The sequence below is a fragment of the Vulpes vulpes genome, chromosome 1, assembly GCF_048418805.1.
Source record: "Vulpes vulpes isolate BD-2025 chromosome 1, VulVul3, whole genome shotgun sequence".
Lineage (NCBI taxonomy): Eukaryota > Metazoa > Chordata > Mammalia > Carnivora > Canidae > Vulpes > Vulpes vulpes.
This window is the reverse complement of record NC_132780.1, coordinates 55,293,624-55,311,048: the sequence shown is the minus strand read 5'-3', so window position 1 is coordinate 55,311,048 and position 17,425 is coordinate 55,293,624. Positions and strand designations below refer to the sequence as shown.

Below are 17,425 nucleotides of genomic sequence, written 5' to 3'. Positions count from 1 at the left end.
GCAGATTTTCAAGTCTTAACATTTTCATCAGGGGAGAAATGATTATCAATCTGTGCATCAAAACATAACACAATTACTAACTTTCAACCAGCTAGACTTCTGATTTTCAGAAGCAGCTCTAAATAGATGACTCAGTTTTTCATTTGTAAATATTATGCATTCCATTTGCCACACTAATATGAATGGTATCTTCCCATGAAAGGCACCAACAGATCCTGCTATGACTTAGATGAGACTAGTAGTTAAAGGTCTCGCGTGGTTATTTATATCTATTTTCCAAAGAGATAGAATGTTTTACACATCGTGAAACACACAGTGAGAGTCAGAAGGGCTTCAGGCCTGTAATGGGGATTATGAACAAGAGTTTCCAGGAACTAACATTTCATTTAAACATGTCCTGCTACTTTTTTATGATGCCTAAATTTTCACATCAATAACATACTAAAAAACTAACACCAGGACTAGAATATGGTATATTCCTTCTTTTCTCTATTTACTTACTATGTTCCCTTTTCAGCAAATCAATTTTTCAAAGCTTTTTATAGTTCTCAATCCTTTTCATCTTGCATCCACCCCTAAGGTTTCTCTAAAATAGTCTATCCCTGTCTCAGACCTATTCTTTTTCTTGTCCCTTAGAAAGGAAGGTCTTGAGACAAGAGGGTTCTCAACTATGCCTGACACTCAAGGCCATTGGAAAGTAACTTAGCAAGCAATATGCGACTTCAAGGCAAGTTTGAATCTTTACTATAAGAAAGAAGAAACTAAAACAAGACCACAATTGATTAAAAAAAAAAAAAGCCTACATTTATATTTAGAAGAAAACTGCCTACAACCATAATTTTTAAAATTGGACTGTTTGTGTTGGACACCCATCCTCCATTTCCAGGGAATATTGTTCAGTCAGTACACATGCAAAGCAGTGCCATATAGCGTCTGTCCTGAAGTTGCTATACAAAAAGAACTAATGTTTAAAATAATCCCTAAGAAATTAAAGATCCAAAAAATCTTAAATTCAATGTTAATAGCATTAAAGAATGGAAATTGAACTAAAGAATTTTGGAAAGGACTTTATTTCAACCAAAGGCTTTCTCCTGGGACCTTGGTTAGCATGAAATCACATACAAATCCCTCTAAGCAACTGTGTTAATATGTCGTGTTCATCTGGCAATGTTTATATTTAGTAAACCGTATCATCATCCAACTAGATCAAGCCAGAAACCTGGGATCAGGTTGGCTTTTTTCTTCCTTCCCATAGACTTCCAAATCTTGCTGGTTGTACTACTTAAATACCCATTAGGAGCAAGTGTCCTGCTGATATCACTGTTGTATTAACCCCCAATAACCTGCCATAAACCCAATGGCCTCCTTACACTCCTTTGACCCTGTCCCTTCGACTGAAATCCTGTATTAATTTCCTCTTTTGACAAGTATTAACCCCTTAACATATATTTCAGTCTCTCCATGACTGATTCCACTACTCCGTTGCATGTTTTGATATTTGTCTCAACCTGTCCTCCCTTTTCTCATACCTGCTACGCTGGAGCTCCAATATCTTACTTACTTGCCTTCCTGAAAACTGCTATCACTTCCTGCAATGTTGTGCCCTCTTTCTTTACCTGATAATCTCCTGTTCATCTGCCAGGTCTTAGTTTAAATGTCATTTCTTCAGAGAAGCCTTGTTGATCCCTAATCTAAATTCATTAAATGCAGCAACCACTTTGTTCGCATGCTTAGGTTCTGGGTTGCTCTACATTTGCAGCTATATAATAGGAGATGACAATGATTTTTAAAAATTAACAAATTTTAAAATGAGAAAATGCGATATCCATTATTTACAAAAATTGAGGAAAATTCAAATATCAATTTCAATTACACATTTTGGGATAGCTAACAAAACACTAACGTGAAGTCTAAAATTTGCTGCAACTTCTGTTTTTTGCCATATTAAAAAATTATCGTGCTGTGGCCTCAATTTTTTGCCATAAGTATTAAAATATAATCACTATGGAATTCCTTACCTGTACCTTTAATTCAGATAAATTAATTAATTTCTGGTTAAATTACTTACATGTAACAAAATTTAACATGTAGTTCTAAAACCTACACAAAGGTTCACATCACGTTTTTTTTTTCATATTTATGTAAGTGACCAACAGTATCTATGGGAGCAGGGATAAATAGAATTTGAGAGAGCCAAGAGATACCCTCTGACCAAACATTTTTGCATACTGCTTTTTTTCCTCCAATGTCTTATATTTAGTACCTTAACACAATCTTATTTCATTCTCAAAACAACCCTAAAAGGTAGGCAAAGAGCTGTCATCATCCCCTTTTGCAAAGACACAGTTTAAATGGCTCAGCCAAAGTCACCACCGATTAAGTTATTGACTGAGAGTTAGAATCCAGGACTTTTGACTGCAAATGCAGAACTCTTTGCTCCATGGTTGCCCACTGATGTACCATAATCTTGAAAACTCAAAATATTAATTCCTTTAGGGGAACAATGCTCTCTCTGGCTATTCCTATTTTTAAATGCAAACAATCCTATATAGATTACATATTAAAACACACTTATGTGTCAATTAATTTGTCACATCATTTCCTGTAAGTCAGAGGGACTCCCAGCTAATAAGATCTATGACCAGTGATGAATAGCCGGGGGATAAAAAAAGCTATCACAAAAATAGCAGTAAGGGACATATTAAGGAAACTATGTATCTTTATCACTTTGTTGACCACCTCCATATGAGAAAGTCTCTTTCTAACCAAATAGGCTCTATCTTTAGAAGTGGCTCTTTTCTGACCATGTTTAACCAGCAGTGATAGAAATGAATTGGTAGTTTAACCTGTCTGCACCTGCCAATTACCGCAACTTGCATTTGGGTAGCACCTCACAATTTACAGTACGAATTTATACACATTATTCAATTTGATCCTTGTGCCAAATACATGGTTTACTTATTTATAGATCAGAATCTTACTCTCAGGGGGCTTAAAGGACAAGTCAGGGACAGGGTCTCATTCTTCAAACTCTAAAGCCTTCCTCTTTCCCAAAACCCACAGTGCTCACCCTCGTAGAACAACATTCTCAGTGGATACTTACATTTCATCACACCTTGAATTTCATAAACAGGCTTGAGAATCAGAGCACCATAAAAGCCTTTAGGGAATGGATTTGTTAAGTCCCACTTATTTGAAAAACCTGTAAGCTTCACAGTCCGTGTTCTGTTCTTGGGTATCTTCCATTCAACAATCTCCTTTAGGGTATAAATATGTTCATCTTCACACTCATAGAATTCTCCTTCTTGTGACAAAGGCAAAGTAAACGAGTGATTTTGGTGACTCCTTACCACTCCACAGTTCACCATGATTTCTCCACTGATCTCTTCAATTGAGTTGAGCGTGATTTGCTCACCCTGCTTTATAGTGAGATTCTCTAGCTTTAGGTCCTTCTGATGATAGAAGCAAGGATGCCCTAGTCTACTTGATCCAATATGAATGGTCCGTGTTATTTCTTTCATAGTGAGGTATGGAGTTTTATCAGCCACAATCTTAAAAAGACCTAAGAACAGAAGAATTATGTAAATTAAAGAGTTGTGAGTTACAAAACCAGTACAATGTAGCTTTTAAAAAGTAATATATTTGTTTTAATCCTGAATTCCTCTGGTTACCATGGTAACGTATCATTTGTAAATTACTGGATCATCAGATGGAAATAAGGGGAAAATACCTAGAAATAGAAAAGCCCCTGTTCTTGAAGTGGGAAATAAGAACGAGATCCTGACCTGCTGTATCCCGACTAGCTGTGTCATCTTGAGGAGGGCATTTAATCTCTCAAAATCACACTTTCTATCTTTAATTTTTAAATTAAGAGGATTGGATTAGATCAGTATTTCTATAACTATATTTTCTGGACATATTCTGGAAGATATTCTGGAAGAAAACTGTTTCATGGTCAAATTGACAAGCACAAAGTTATCTACCTGGAAGGAGACGGTAATGATGGTTATACAACATTGTGAATATAATTAATGATGCCAAATTGTACATTTTTAAATGGTAAATTTTATGCTATGTGTATTTTACCATAATAAGAAATACCTACATATTTCCAATTAAATACTTCTCAGAAAATTTAGATGCAGCACTGCTCACAAGAAGAGAATATAATGTGCAGGACTTTGCAAATTTGATTGTAAAATTCTTGGGGAAACATCCATTGATAAATTACAGCATGCCATACCATAATATATTGGTGCTCCATATAACTCTCCTAGGAAAAGTCCAGGTTAGGTAGTTGTTCTGGATTGAATACTTTTGGTTATATATCATTCTTCTCATTGCTTCTCTAATTTTGCCAATTTTCACTATTGGAAAATTTTTCCTCTAATACTATTGGATAATCACTAATACAATTAATTTTTTACTATTTAAGATATAGCTTTTTAGGCTTCTGTGTTTAATTCTCTTTAAATTACTTTTATTTTATGGGCACATCTGCCTTGTAGCATTTTCAGAAATGCATTTATTGAAAAGTTTTTAATAAATTCCAGAGAAAATAAGAACAAAGAAAAAATTAGGTAATTGCTTTCTTAACACAAAAGTAAATGATTATATTATATACTAGCATAAACTAAGAAGATAATCTTGCTAGATACTCATTAGACAATGAGAGAATCTTACTACAATTGGATATAGCTTGAGAAATCATTTATTACTTTACTCAACAAATATATTCCAATTAAATTCATCTATATATCAAATCATTATTAACCAGATTATAATGTCGCATGTCTATTCTGGGTCGCTGCACAAAGGTTTATGATCCATTACTATTGTAGCTGATCTTTGTTCAAACAAAAAAGGATTTGAGTTATTTTTCGACAGAAACATCCTGAGAAAGTACGTGTCATGCAATCCTGGCAAGAAGTAAGGTAGCATGTGCCACCTGTCCTGAAAAGCTTCAGAAATTGACTAGTGTTCACTCACTGTGTGGCATGCCTGAAGCCAGTGTAAGGCAAGAAACATTGACTTTGAAGGAATTTCTTGTTTTATTAGATCTTGCATCAGGGAAAATCCAATAAAAGAATATTCTGGAACTCTGCACAGTAAATGAATCTGTGTGTATGTATGCTTGCGCATGTGCATACATATGTTTTATCTCATTTGTTCATGAAGATTTTTTGCCAATCATTATCAGGGCATAAAAAATTCACCAATGTTTGTGGAAAGTTAACAAAAATAGTTAGCTACCTAGAATCTCACAAATGGCACATAGTTTTATTTCTATTCTAGATATATTGATGATATAAGTCACAGAAGAATTAATTCAGTATCTTCTTTCTTGGGGAATTGGGTTCACCTAAGGTAATAACAGACCTAAAATGCTATGAAGTAGAAAAATCCTGAAACCCTAAGGGCCACCGTTATTTCAAGTTAATCACACACTTCAGAGCTGTCTTGTTGGATGTCTCTATTGCAAGAAAAATCTATGAATCTGTGTATTTTCACTTAGAAGATGATTAAGTACACAGTTTAGCATACTAAGTGGAAGATACAGGAAAATATCTTTGATGAACTTATTTCTTCATCTACTACTGCAGCCGATCCAAAGAGCCCCCCCTTATAAGCAGCCAGTTGATACTATATAAACTAGGGCAAGTTTATATCATATATATATAATGCATATATATATATATATAATATCATACTGAAACTTCAATTTCATAATAAACTAAAGCACCATAGGCCTGATCAGCTTTAAATTTTATCAAGTTTTCCTATATCTTTTCACAAAGAGTACAATAGTTTTACACTGGAGAAAATATAATTTGCTGCTCTATCAAAAAGAAAGCCACACATTTCAGGAGCTGAGTGATCATAATGGTGATTGGAAAATAAGGCAATAAGTAACTTTCATAAAGTAAGCTAAGAAGTAGAAATAAAATATATTTCAATGTCCAGATTCGACTGTCACCTATTAAGAAGGATATTATTACTTTTAAACTAGGAGAAATTATTCATAAAAAGCATGCACTTGAGAAACAAAATAATTAGGAAATGCAATTAATTGACCTATTGAAAATTAACTGATGAGCGAATTTAGTCTTTAAGATCCTGTCTCTGAATCTTAAGTTTTTGGAGAGTTTATAATTTTAACCAATTCTTAATGATCTTCAATTAGTAGTAGTAGTAGTAACGATTGAAATTTGTTTGGAAATTTAGAAGTTTGAAAGATTTTTTTCATGCATCATTTATCTTGACAATAATCTTTTAAGGACAATAAAACCAATGTTATTACTAGAAGATATAAAAATGGTCATGATTTTCATTGTCTTGGCTCTAGAATCTCAAATCAGGTCTTTGACATCCAAGCCTTATGTTCTTGCCACCCCACTTGGGTGCCTTCCTGTCCTGCATATAACTTACAAGGATTGCTCAGGGAAACATGTTTATTCCAGTTCACAAATTATGTACATGAGTTTCATTAGCCAGTTCTCCCTTTGCATGAATCAGCCTTTCCAGAGCCTCCAGTGTAAGAAGAACAAGAGCAATTTCCTGGTTCACTGTGCATATTTTATGCTCATCAGACTTTTTTTCTACTTGTTTTATCTCATCAGTTCCCACTCAAATAGGAAGTAATTTTAAGAATTAAATTTTTTCAATTTAAAATTACAATATTCTTTCCATTCTTTTTATTTTTTAAGGTTTTTTTTTTTTTTTTTTTTTAAGTAGGCTCCATGCCTAATGTGGGGCTTGAACTATGACCCAGAGGTCAAGAATTCCATGTTCTAGCAACTGAGCCAGCTCAGCACCTCTATAATATTCTTTAACGTGTATGACATAAGATCATCATGAAAATCTTCACAGTCTTTTTCATAGACTAATCTCTAACTTGCTTTCCCAGTTCCAACCAAAGATATTCCCTCCCTCTCTGAGATAAGGAATCTTAGAGTGAACTTTGCCTACTAATTCTCTGAAAGTAATGGCCTAACACAGTGTAAATGATCAGATATTCTGTTCTATAGAAGCTTGGATTTGTCCCGTTGTTAATCGCTACATCCCTAATTCTAAATCCTATGGTTCCCTCTTCTCTGAAATATCCAAGAAATTAAAAATTAACATTCGGTAACAGTCATAAGTATTTTTTCTCCTATTCATTCAAACACTCTATTTATTTTGTTAAAGTCAAGCCGAATGATCTGTTGAGAGGTAAGTGATAAATGTCAAGCATGAAATATGTACACATTTTCCACAGTGGATGGCAGCATAAAAGTCACAGGCAGTACCCCTGACTGAAATCTCGCTGTACAGAGCATAACACGGCAGAGTTATGATGTACGGGGAGGAATCAGCCACCACTTAAGAATGCCAAGGGCAAAACATTAACACCAGATTGTTGTTGTATGCAGTAATATAGCTATGTTATATACACTGACTAACTGGAATCTTTGGGTCCCCACTAACCAGACATTTACGAGGCAAAAAGGGGAATGCACCAAACAGTGGTGAGGATATGTGCTTTGCTAAAAGGCTAAAGAGCACTATATATTGCTAAGGGATGAGAAAGTCTTCAAAAGACTGCATACAGATAGGTAAATTTTACTATTTACATTTTACACATATATTATCAAAATGATCACAAAACTGTATTTGAGAGGAAAGGCAGGTACCCAAAGAGGTGAAAGACCTACAGTCCAAAAACTATAAAACACTAATGAAAGAAATTCAAGATGATGCAAAGAAATGGAAACACATGCCATGCTCATGGATTGGAAGAACAAATATTGTTAAAATGTCTATACTATCCAAAGCAATCTACACATTTAATGCAATCCCTATCAAAGTACCAACAGCAGTTTTCACAGGGCTGGAACAAACAATCCCAATATTTGTATGGAGCCACAAAAGACCTTGAATAGCCAAAGCAATCTCGAAAAAAAAAAGAAAAACAAAACTGGAGGCATTACAATTTGAGACTTCAAGTTATATTACAAAGCAGTAACAATTAAAACAATAGGATGCTGGCTTAAAAACAGATGCAGAAATCAATATAACAGAATAGAAAATCTAGAAATAAACCCACAGTTACATGGTTAATTAATCTTCAACAAAAGAAGAATATTCATTCATTAATACAACAGGGAAAAGAGTCTCTTCAATAAATGGTGTTGGGAGAACTGGGCAGCCACGTGCAAAAGAATGAAACTAGACCACCTTCTTTCACCAGACACAAAAATAAACTCAAAATGGATTAAAGACCTAAAAGTGAGACTTGACAACTACACAGGCACAGTACTGTCTCTGACATCAGCTGTACCAACGTGTTCCTAGCTACATATCCTGAGGCGAGGGAAATAAAAGCCAAAATAAACTATTGGGACTACATCAAAATAAAAAGTTCCTGCACAGCAGAGGAAATAATCAACATAACTAAAAGGCAGGGAGAAGATATTTGCAAATGATATATCTGATAAAGGGTTAGTATCTAAAATATATTTAAAAATGTATACAACTCAACACCCTAAGAACAAATAATCCAATTAAAAATGGGCAGAAGGCATGAACAGATGCTTCTCCAAAGAAGACATACAGATGTTCCAAACACACATAAAAATATGCTCAATGTTACTCATCATCTGGGAAATTCAAGTCAAAACTACAATGGGCTGTCACCTTACCACTGTCAGAATGGCTAAAACTAAAAACACAAGAAACAAAAGTGCTGGGAGGATGTGGAGCAAGGAACCCGTTGTTGGTGGGAATGCAAACTGGTGCAGCCACTGTGGAAGACCACATGGAGGTTCCTCAAAAAGTTAAAAATGGAATTACCTCCTTACAAGCCAGGAATTGCACTACTGGGTATTTATCTCAAAAATATAAAGATATTCATTCAAAAGGATGCATGCATCCCTATCTTTATAGCAGCCTTATTTATAATAGCCAAATTATGGAAACAGCCTGAGCATTCATTGATAGATGAATAGATAAAGAAGGTGTGGTGTATATACATATGTTGGAATATGTATAATGCATACATATATCATGTAATATCATTCAGCCATTAAAAAGAGTGAAATCTTGCCATTTGCAACAACATGGATAAAGCTAGAGTATAATCCTCAGCAAAATAAGCCAGTCAGAGAAAGACGGATACCATACTATTTCATTCATATGCAGAATTTAAGAAACAAAACAAATGGGCAAAGGAAAAAGAGAGAGAAATCATAAAACAGACTCTTAACTATGGAGAACAAACTGATGGTTACCAGAGGGGAGCTGGGGAGGGGGAGGCGTGGGGGAAACAGGTGATGGGGATTGAAGAATACACTTATGACAAGAAAAATGAAAAAATGGACAAAAAATAAAATTAAAATATGTAGCTTAGAATGTGCTGGAAATGTACATGTATGATATTTAATTTTCATAATTATAGGATGAGGTATAGCTAAAATAAGATATGAACATTTCACAGATAAAAGGACATGAAAGTTTGAAGAGATGCCATAAATCTTCTATCACGCCATAGCTCGCAAAATACAAAGTAGGTTCTTGTGTCTCTAAAGTTCAAGGGCTTCATCACAGAGTGACCCATTCAACCTTTCATTGGTGTAAATCATAAACTGTCTAGACTTTCATTGGCTGGTGGAGAAGTTTCCCTCCTTGTGGGTGCAGACCTTTTATATCAAGCAACATAAGAAAGTGAACTTCACTGGTATTTGAGGTGTTGACTGGCACCAGTCTCACTGCCCATGTGTCAGAGGGCCAGATGCCTGTAGGCGTAAGCGAGGCCCCTGAGGGGGGCCTGCAGGCGACAAGGCGACACCCAGTAAGTGCGTGGACAGAGCTGCCCGCACAAGCTCATGCACTCCCCGTGCGCTGCGGGTCACCTGGCCATAGATAAGTGGGTTTTCAGGATTCATTATCGTCGTTTTTAAAGAAAGCAATTCTCACAAAATGGATAAATGCCTTTAAACATTTCCTACAAAGAAACCATGTATGAAAATAAAACTAATAGAAACACGGGTGAGCAAGAAAGAAATGAAGGAGTTGACATTTCTACTCCCACTCAAGCTTTGCTTTAGCCAGATTTGGAGGTAAAACAATGATACTCTAGTCTGACAATATATAAAAAGTGCCTGAAACTTCTTTAACATCTCAAAGTTACCAACAATGTGGATTCACGTCCATTATTATTACAAAGAAATTTGCCTTTAAAATGCAGGTGAAGATATGTCAAAGACACACATACAATTTTAAATAAACGCATAGATATTTGGGATGCGAGTTCAAAAATTTCTAATGAACTGTGCTAAGTGAAGAAGAAGACTTGGAGATGAATGAGACCGCTGCATATTTTGATTTTGTGTCTTGTCTCTCTGCCAATGATGCCAAGTGTGTCTCACTTATTTCTGTGGGTGTGTGCTTCTGGCTCTTTAAAAATTTTAACTGCGCTCTGTTCTGCAATCAAATTCCTAAAGAGCCTTGGTGTTTTATACTTGTCCAAATAGACTTCCCATTTCACATGCTTCCTGTGGCTTTTCTATCATTTTTGTTACACGTCCAAGACACTTTTTGAGGTCAGCATACCCTACAAAAACTACTTTCTTAAATACCCCAAATCCAGTATTTCTATGAGAAATTCCAGCTCAAGCATCTCAATCCAACTTCAGATTCAGATTGAAATGGGGTCCATGAAATACCTTATCAAAGCAAAAACTCAAAATTCTTGAGCGAAGTATTGAGATATATAATGATAATGTCCAAACCATGAGAAAATCCTCCAGATTTCTCAATAATAGGATTATTATTAAAAATCATCAACAAGTGAATGACTCCAAACATCTTGTTAGAAGAACACAGAAGAGTCTTGCCAGAACAGCAGAAACAAGAAATGTTAAGTGAAGTCAAAGTTCACGATAAGAACATTTTGCATAGTGATTTTCCGAGTATTTGGGGGAGCCAGAGCCATGTTAAAGATCATGACCACATTTGTTCAATGTTGGATGATATCGAGTGAGACTGCGGGCTTCCTGTGTCCACACGCCTTTACATTCACAACGGGCTCCAAATAGCCTGTCGAAGCTTCTAGCAGTGTTTTAATAGTCTTTTATCTGGAGATAACAAAGAATAACTCCTAAAGCCTTTTGATTCATCTTCACCTTTCTGGTTCAAACTTTGTATTAAAAAACAAAACAAAACAAAAAAACAAACAAACAAAACCAAAACAGAAAAGCAAACAAGCAAAATATTTTCCCAATGACATTTAAACTCCTTGAGAGGAGTGGCCACATAATGTTTAACACATTTGGGTTGTTTAACAAATAATTTACACGAATACTGTTAGGTCTTGAAATCAAATAATAGAAATTGGTGTCCTGCCTACGGCGCTGGAATACTCTCAGGTTCCCAACAAATGGGTTGTGCTTGTTGCTGGGTCCGAGCTGGCTCAGGCCTAGGTGGTGAGGACCAGGGGCAGGTGGGAGGAGATGAGAGGACGTGAGAGCGCCGGGGGAGCCTGGCCAGAGCCTGGCCCCTGGACTGCAGGGCACTGCCCCCTGAGCTCTCGGAAGGCTCAGGCGCTCAGGCCTGAGAAGCACCCCCAAGGGCTGCACGTGCTGCACCATCTCTCACTGGGCTTTTTTAGGAAGTTCTACAAGAACGCTGCACATCTACTCTTTCTGGCCTCGGGGACTCAAGGCAATAGAACTTCAAGGCGAGCAATGCCCAACTGCCCCAAGAGTAAGATGGAATGGTCTTAAAAATATTAATTGTTCATTTCAACAGCCTGGGTTTAATTCTGGCTTCAGTCCCTTTCATCACTGTGTAAACTCAAGAACTTAAACCCTCAGGGCCACAATTAATTGCCTTTTCTGCATAATGGAAAAAACTCTATCATCTACCTCATAAAATCATTGTGATGATTAAATGAGTTAATATGTGTAACTTGCTTAGACAATACTTCACACGTACCCAGAGCAAGCGCCAAAAAAGCAAAATAATAATATTTCGAATAACATTATTCTCCCTCCTTCTTTTCTTTTTACTCTGGAATTCTAAACCTTTGTGCGATGCTTATAAGGTCAGAGAGATTAGTATCTCCAGTGCCAAAGAGGACAAATATTCCCATCTGGATCAAATTAGCTGAGACAAGATATATAGAATCTATAATTGAGTATCTGACACAGACCGAGCAACAAAACCCTAGCGACAATCATTTCTCCAGATTTTGCCAGAGTGTTGGAACATGGAAATGAGCCCTAGGTGACCTCTGAAGGTGGACTGCCTCTGCTTTGAAGAGCTGTCTGACCCCGTGCTTTGACAAATTGCTGAGAATTTAACCACCATAATTTCATGCCCATAATGAGCAGATTATAGGGAGACGTAAACACATTCTAAATGCAAATATTGTGCCGCTTGTAGTTTACTCACAAGGTATGCATTAAACACAGTTGCTGAAGTTCCCTTGAACAAAGGAAACAGCAAAATGCCAAAGCATTTTTGAAAATGTGTTTTATTCATGGCCCTGAAAGGTAGTCGAAGCCAACTGACTGAGGAGTATCCCCTCCCTCTATTTTAATGATCTTAATCCCGCTAATGGAATGTTAGTGGAAGGAGTTGGGGAGCCATGTGGTGCTGATTGCGTTTTTCAGTATTGCTGTTGCCTGCAAATTAAATGTACCTAAGTAGCCACCTGTTTATGCTTATGATTATGTAAAGCCCCATATGTTTCCCTCTCTGCACATGGGAGGTAAATATTGAAAAAATTATTCTGGTGTGAAGGGTGAAAACAGCAGCAATTCTTCTATAACTGTCAACATATGCTGCGGTATTTCCTTTAATGTTGTGCTTTGTCTGACATATTTGCTGATTTTTACCACGCGGTGTTCAAAAATATCTGTGACTTGTGGTTATACAAAACAATTAAAAATCAGTTTACATTAAATTCAAATTAGGAAGAGATATAATTTCCTGATGTAACCATAAGTTCTAAATGGATTTCAGAGTTTAGGATTTAAATAGATTTTGATTTGCACGGTAAAGAAAACTGAATTTTTTTGTTCTTCTAAATCCCCCTGCGTAAAAAAAAGCAACATTTTCTTCCTAGGCACATCCTTTGGACTCCTTATTACGAAGCAACAGAAAATTAACTTGAATAACGTGAATGTGAAAACTGTCAATGGGTTCTTGAGATGGCTGGTCCAGCGCTGTGCCCACTGGACTTGCTCTGGAGGGGAGCTTGCTGGACCCCGTGCAGAAGATGTGACCTGGTACCTGTCAGCAAGAGTTCCTGAGACGTCCTGAGAGAAGTTTCCTTACTTTGAGATCTGGTGCAGGAAATGCCTGTGGAACTGCCTCAGGCTATTCAGAGATTGGCCCAGATGGAAGCTTGTGGGGAAAAATCAGAGGGACTGGACTTGCTATTGTTGATTACTTTAGACACTGAAGATAAATGAATTAGAGTTTTATATGGTTTATACATGATCAAGAGGGATTTAAATATCAACTGTCTAGCAGCCTAGACATGAAAGTCCCTAACTTCTCTTTCTTTTGCAAAGAGACGCAGAGTGTGATAGAAAAAGATGAAAACTTATCTTGCCATCAAAAACTGAGAATAATACACTAACTGCCCCCAAAAGGCAGAAGAGTTACTTTCATAATAAGGAAGACAGAGCTGAAATAAGAACCCCATACTCAGTCTCCTGAAACAGAGGAGCCCCTCTAAATTTTTTATTTTTTATTTTTTTAAAGATTTTATTTATTTATTCATGAGAGACAGAGAGAGAGAGAGAGAGAGAGAGAGAGAGAGAGAGAGAGAGAGGGGCAGAGACACAGGCAGAGGGAGAAGCAGGCTCCAGGCAGGGAGCCCGACGTGGGACTCGATCCTGGGTCTCCAGGATCATGCCCTGGGCTGAAAGGAGGCTCTAAACTGCTGAGCCATCCAGGCTGCCCTAAATTTTTTAAAGGTAACAAGATTAACAATAAAGAGAATTAAAATCATAGAGTAGTTTCTATAGACCAATGTCTATAGTACGCACTTAATGAGCACTTCATTTATTTAATTCTTGGAAGAATTTTAAGACATGAAGAACACGAATATTTCCTGACTTTACAAATAAGGAAATTAGTAAACGAACGCACTAAAACACATTAAGGAGATCATCCAATCTTTTAAAACCTTCGTACTTTTTTCGTTCTTGACATACATATCAATAGAGACAGAAATGTTTTAACAACATTGAAACTATATCATACACATTCATTTGGATTCCACTTGTTTCATTAAACATTGAACCATGATTAAACCTCACATTTTAAAATATTTTTTGTAAATACAATTCCTAATGACTGTAATAATATGTAGTAAAGAATGTATCATACTTATCTTTTTCTGCACTATTGGGCATTTAAATTGATTCCATTATTTTGCTATTACAAATAATTCTAAGATGATTATTCCCTTAGAGTTCATTTTAATATGTGGAGCCACTGAAGAAAAGGCCCTTTTGCAGCTAGACTACTAGCTCCAGGAGACCAGGGATCAAGACAAAAGTGTATCTCTGTCATCAATCACTATCTCTGTACATGCACAAAAGAAACATTTGCCAAGTGAGTGGCAGATGGCTCTCCAAATAGAATATCAAATTTAGGTTCAGAAAGGTTGTAACATTCTATACACCCTTCAGCTGGGTTTGAGAGTAACCATTTGACAGTATCTTTCTCCATTTTGTTATCATAATTATAAAGCTTAGTTAATAAATACATGGAAAATTGTCATTATTGTTTTAATTTACACCGAGTCCGAACTAATTTCTATGTGGTTATAAGCCATCTGGGTTTCTTCTATCCTTTGTTCAATTCGTGTTTTCCAATTAGCGTTATACTAGACTATTTAATTGATTTGTTTTACGTTCAGGGATATCTACTCTTTTGGAAATTGTGTCAGTTTGTTATTAACCTTTTTTTTTTTTTTTTACTGTTTTTACTTTTCTGATATGCAGAAAGTTCCATTTTATGCAATAAAATACACTGTTCCTTTATGGTTTTTCATTATATTTATGATCTGAAACTTTTTTCAAATAAAATAGTTTTACTTAAAAGGTAACTTTTTCATCTACTTCAACTTTCCTTTGCTATATGGTATTAAGATGATGATCAATTTCACTTATTGTTTTCTAAATTGATAACCATACTACTAAATATTCACTAAATAACCTTTCCCTAACCCCAGACGTGTAGTACCAGCTTCATCAAATACAAAGTAATATTCTATACCAAGGTCTCTTTCATAGCTATAAATGAATGCTTAAGTGCAGAGTCACTAGAGTCGAATTCAAAGCATTGCTTTGGCGCTTCTACAACTAGTACTACTGCTATTAATTCAGCTTTTGATTTTCTATAAGTGACATTTAGTATAATTTACTATGGCTTCCCATATTATAATCATAATTATTATAATCACAATTATTATGTTGGCTCTTAAGAAAGTAATTCTAAGGCTTATTTGGGGAGAATAAACAAGTGAAAATGTTCAAGAAACTATTTTAAAAAACAAAACAATAATATGATTATAATATGGGAATTCTGTTTCCATTGTGTTAATCTCACAAATTAATTCATGTGTGATTGAAATATACATATATATACATATACAAAAAAATCAGTTTTCTGATTCAAGCACTTAAAATGTCTTTATTTTTAATAAATAAGGATTTACAATATTTTTAAGTAAATAAGTAAATCATAAGTTAGTCTTATATTATTTCTTATGCTAGGTTATAAAGATATTAAGCCTAGTTGTTCTACGCTTTTACCTTGATATTTTAAATAGATTGTCCTTAAGAATTCTAAATGGTTATAATAGGGACATTATTACTATGTTACATATTCTTCTATATATCAATATGTATTTATTTTTGTGCATATTTTATATATATTTGTTTTCTAGACATTTTTTACTGTCATCCTGCTAAACTCACTTGTACTGAGGACAGTGTGACCTTCTGACACCCTGTGTCAAGCCCTCCATTTTCTAGGATTTTAAAGGTTTTTAAACTCATGTTGCTAAAAAACAAAAATAAAAAACAAAAAATGAAGCTGAGATAGGGATACTAAAAACTACTGAATTGCATGCTTTACACAGCCGAATTTTATGCTATATGAATTATAGCTCAGTAAAGCCATTAATTTTTAAAACTTGAAGGGGGAAGGGATAGTCAAGTAGCAGATTCAAATAAGCAGTAAGATTGATCCTTTCATTAGGTCCTGGCAGAATGTAAATTGGCAGAGTGCTTATGGAATGTGATTTGGCAATACACATCAAACCCTTTAAAAACATTTTTATTTCTGAAGTCATAATTTCATGTATATGAAATTATTATAATAAGCAGACCTACAGACAAAACTTCAGTTAAAAGGCTGCTCATAATAGCATAAATTGCATAAGTAAACATGTTTGGGTTGGATTTACTAATTACAGTATGTACATATGAAAAACTATTACACAGAAAATAAAAACTACATTCTAAAGAATACTGAATGACACGGACAAGTCCCCTGAAACAGGCCCATTTCCCATTACGTTGGAACATATGTCTATATGCATGCTCGTGCACAATGTACTGGAAAACAAAGGAAGGAAGTGTACCAAATACTAATGCTAGAGAGCTCTGATGATGACATGATAGGGAGCTTTAATTCACTTCCCTGCATTTCCTTCCACTTTCTAACGTTCTTCAAGATATATGTGGTGTTTGTAAAACTGAAAAGAAAAATCAATGCATTTTGTAACTTTAAAAAGTTGTGTTCCTTATGTCCACACAAAAAACTTGCACATGGATGTTTACAGCAGTCTTGTTCAATTGTCAAAACTTAAAAGGAATCAGGGAGCCCTGCAGTAGGTGAATGGATGAATAAACTGTGGTACATCTGGACAAGGGGATGTCATTCAGCTTGACAAAGAAACGGGCTAGTAAGCCATGAGAAGACATGGGGGAAACTTGAACGCCTAACACTGAGTTTAAGAAGCCAATCTGTAAAAGTCTACATACTCCAGGATCCCGACTGTCTGACATTTTGGAAAAAAACAAAACTATGGAAACTGATCTTTTGATGAGTGGTTGCCAGGGGTTGTCAGGGAGGAAGGATGAACAGGAGAAGCACAGAGGGTAACCAGGGCAGTGACAATACTCTGAGCTACTTCTGTAATGATGGATATAATGGGTATATATCATCATACAAGTGTCTAAACCCATAGGATATGCAACCCCAAGAGTGAACCATAATGTCAACCATGAACTCTGGGTGTTCATGATGTGTCAGGTTAGGTGTGTCGATTGTAACGAGTGTGCGGCCCTGGTTTGGGGTGTTGATAATGGGGATGCTACATCTCTGTGAGGGCAGCAGGCACATGGGAAATCTGTGT

The 17,425-nt window shown here is 35.7% G+C and overlaps 1 protein-coding gene across 1 annotated transcript in view; it reads right to left on the bottom strand.

Moving 5' to 3' along the window:
• Positions 1-17,425, bottom strand: part of THEMIS (thymocyte selection associated) — a 174,523-nt gene that overhangs the window by 96,692 nt on the left and 60,406 nt on the right. The window contains exon 3 of the mRNA XM_026013424.2: positions 3,104-3,562. Within this exon, the coding sequence (XP_025869209.2) occupies positions 3,104-3,562 (459 nt within the window). The remainder of the gene's footprint in view (positions 1-3,103; positions 3,563-17,425) is intronic.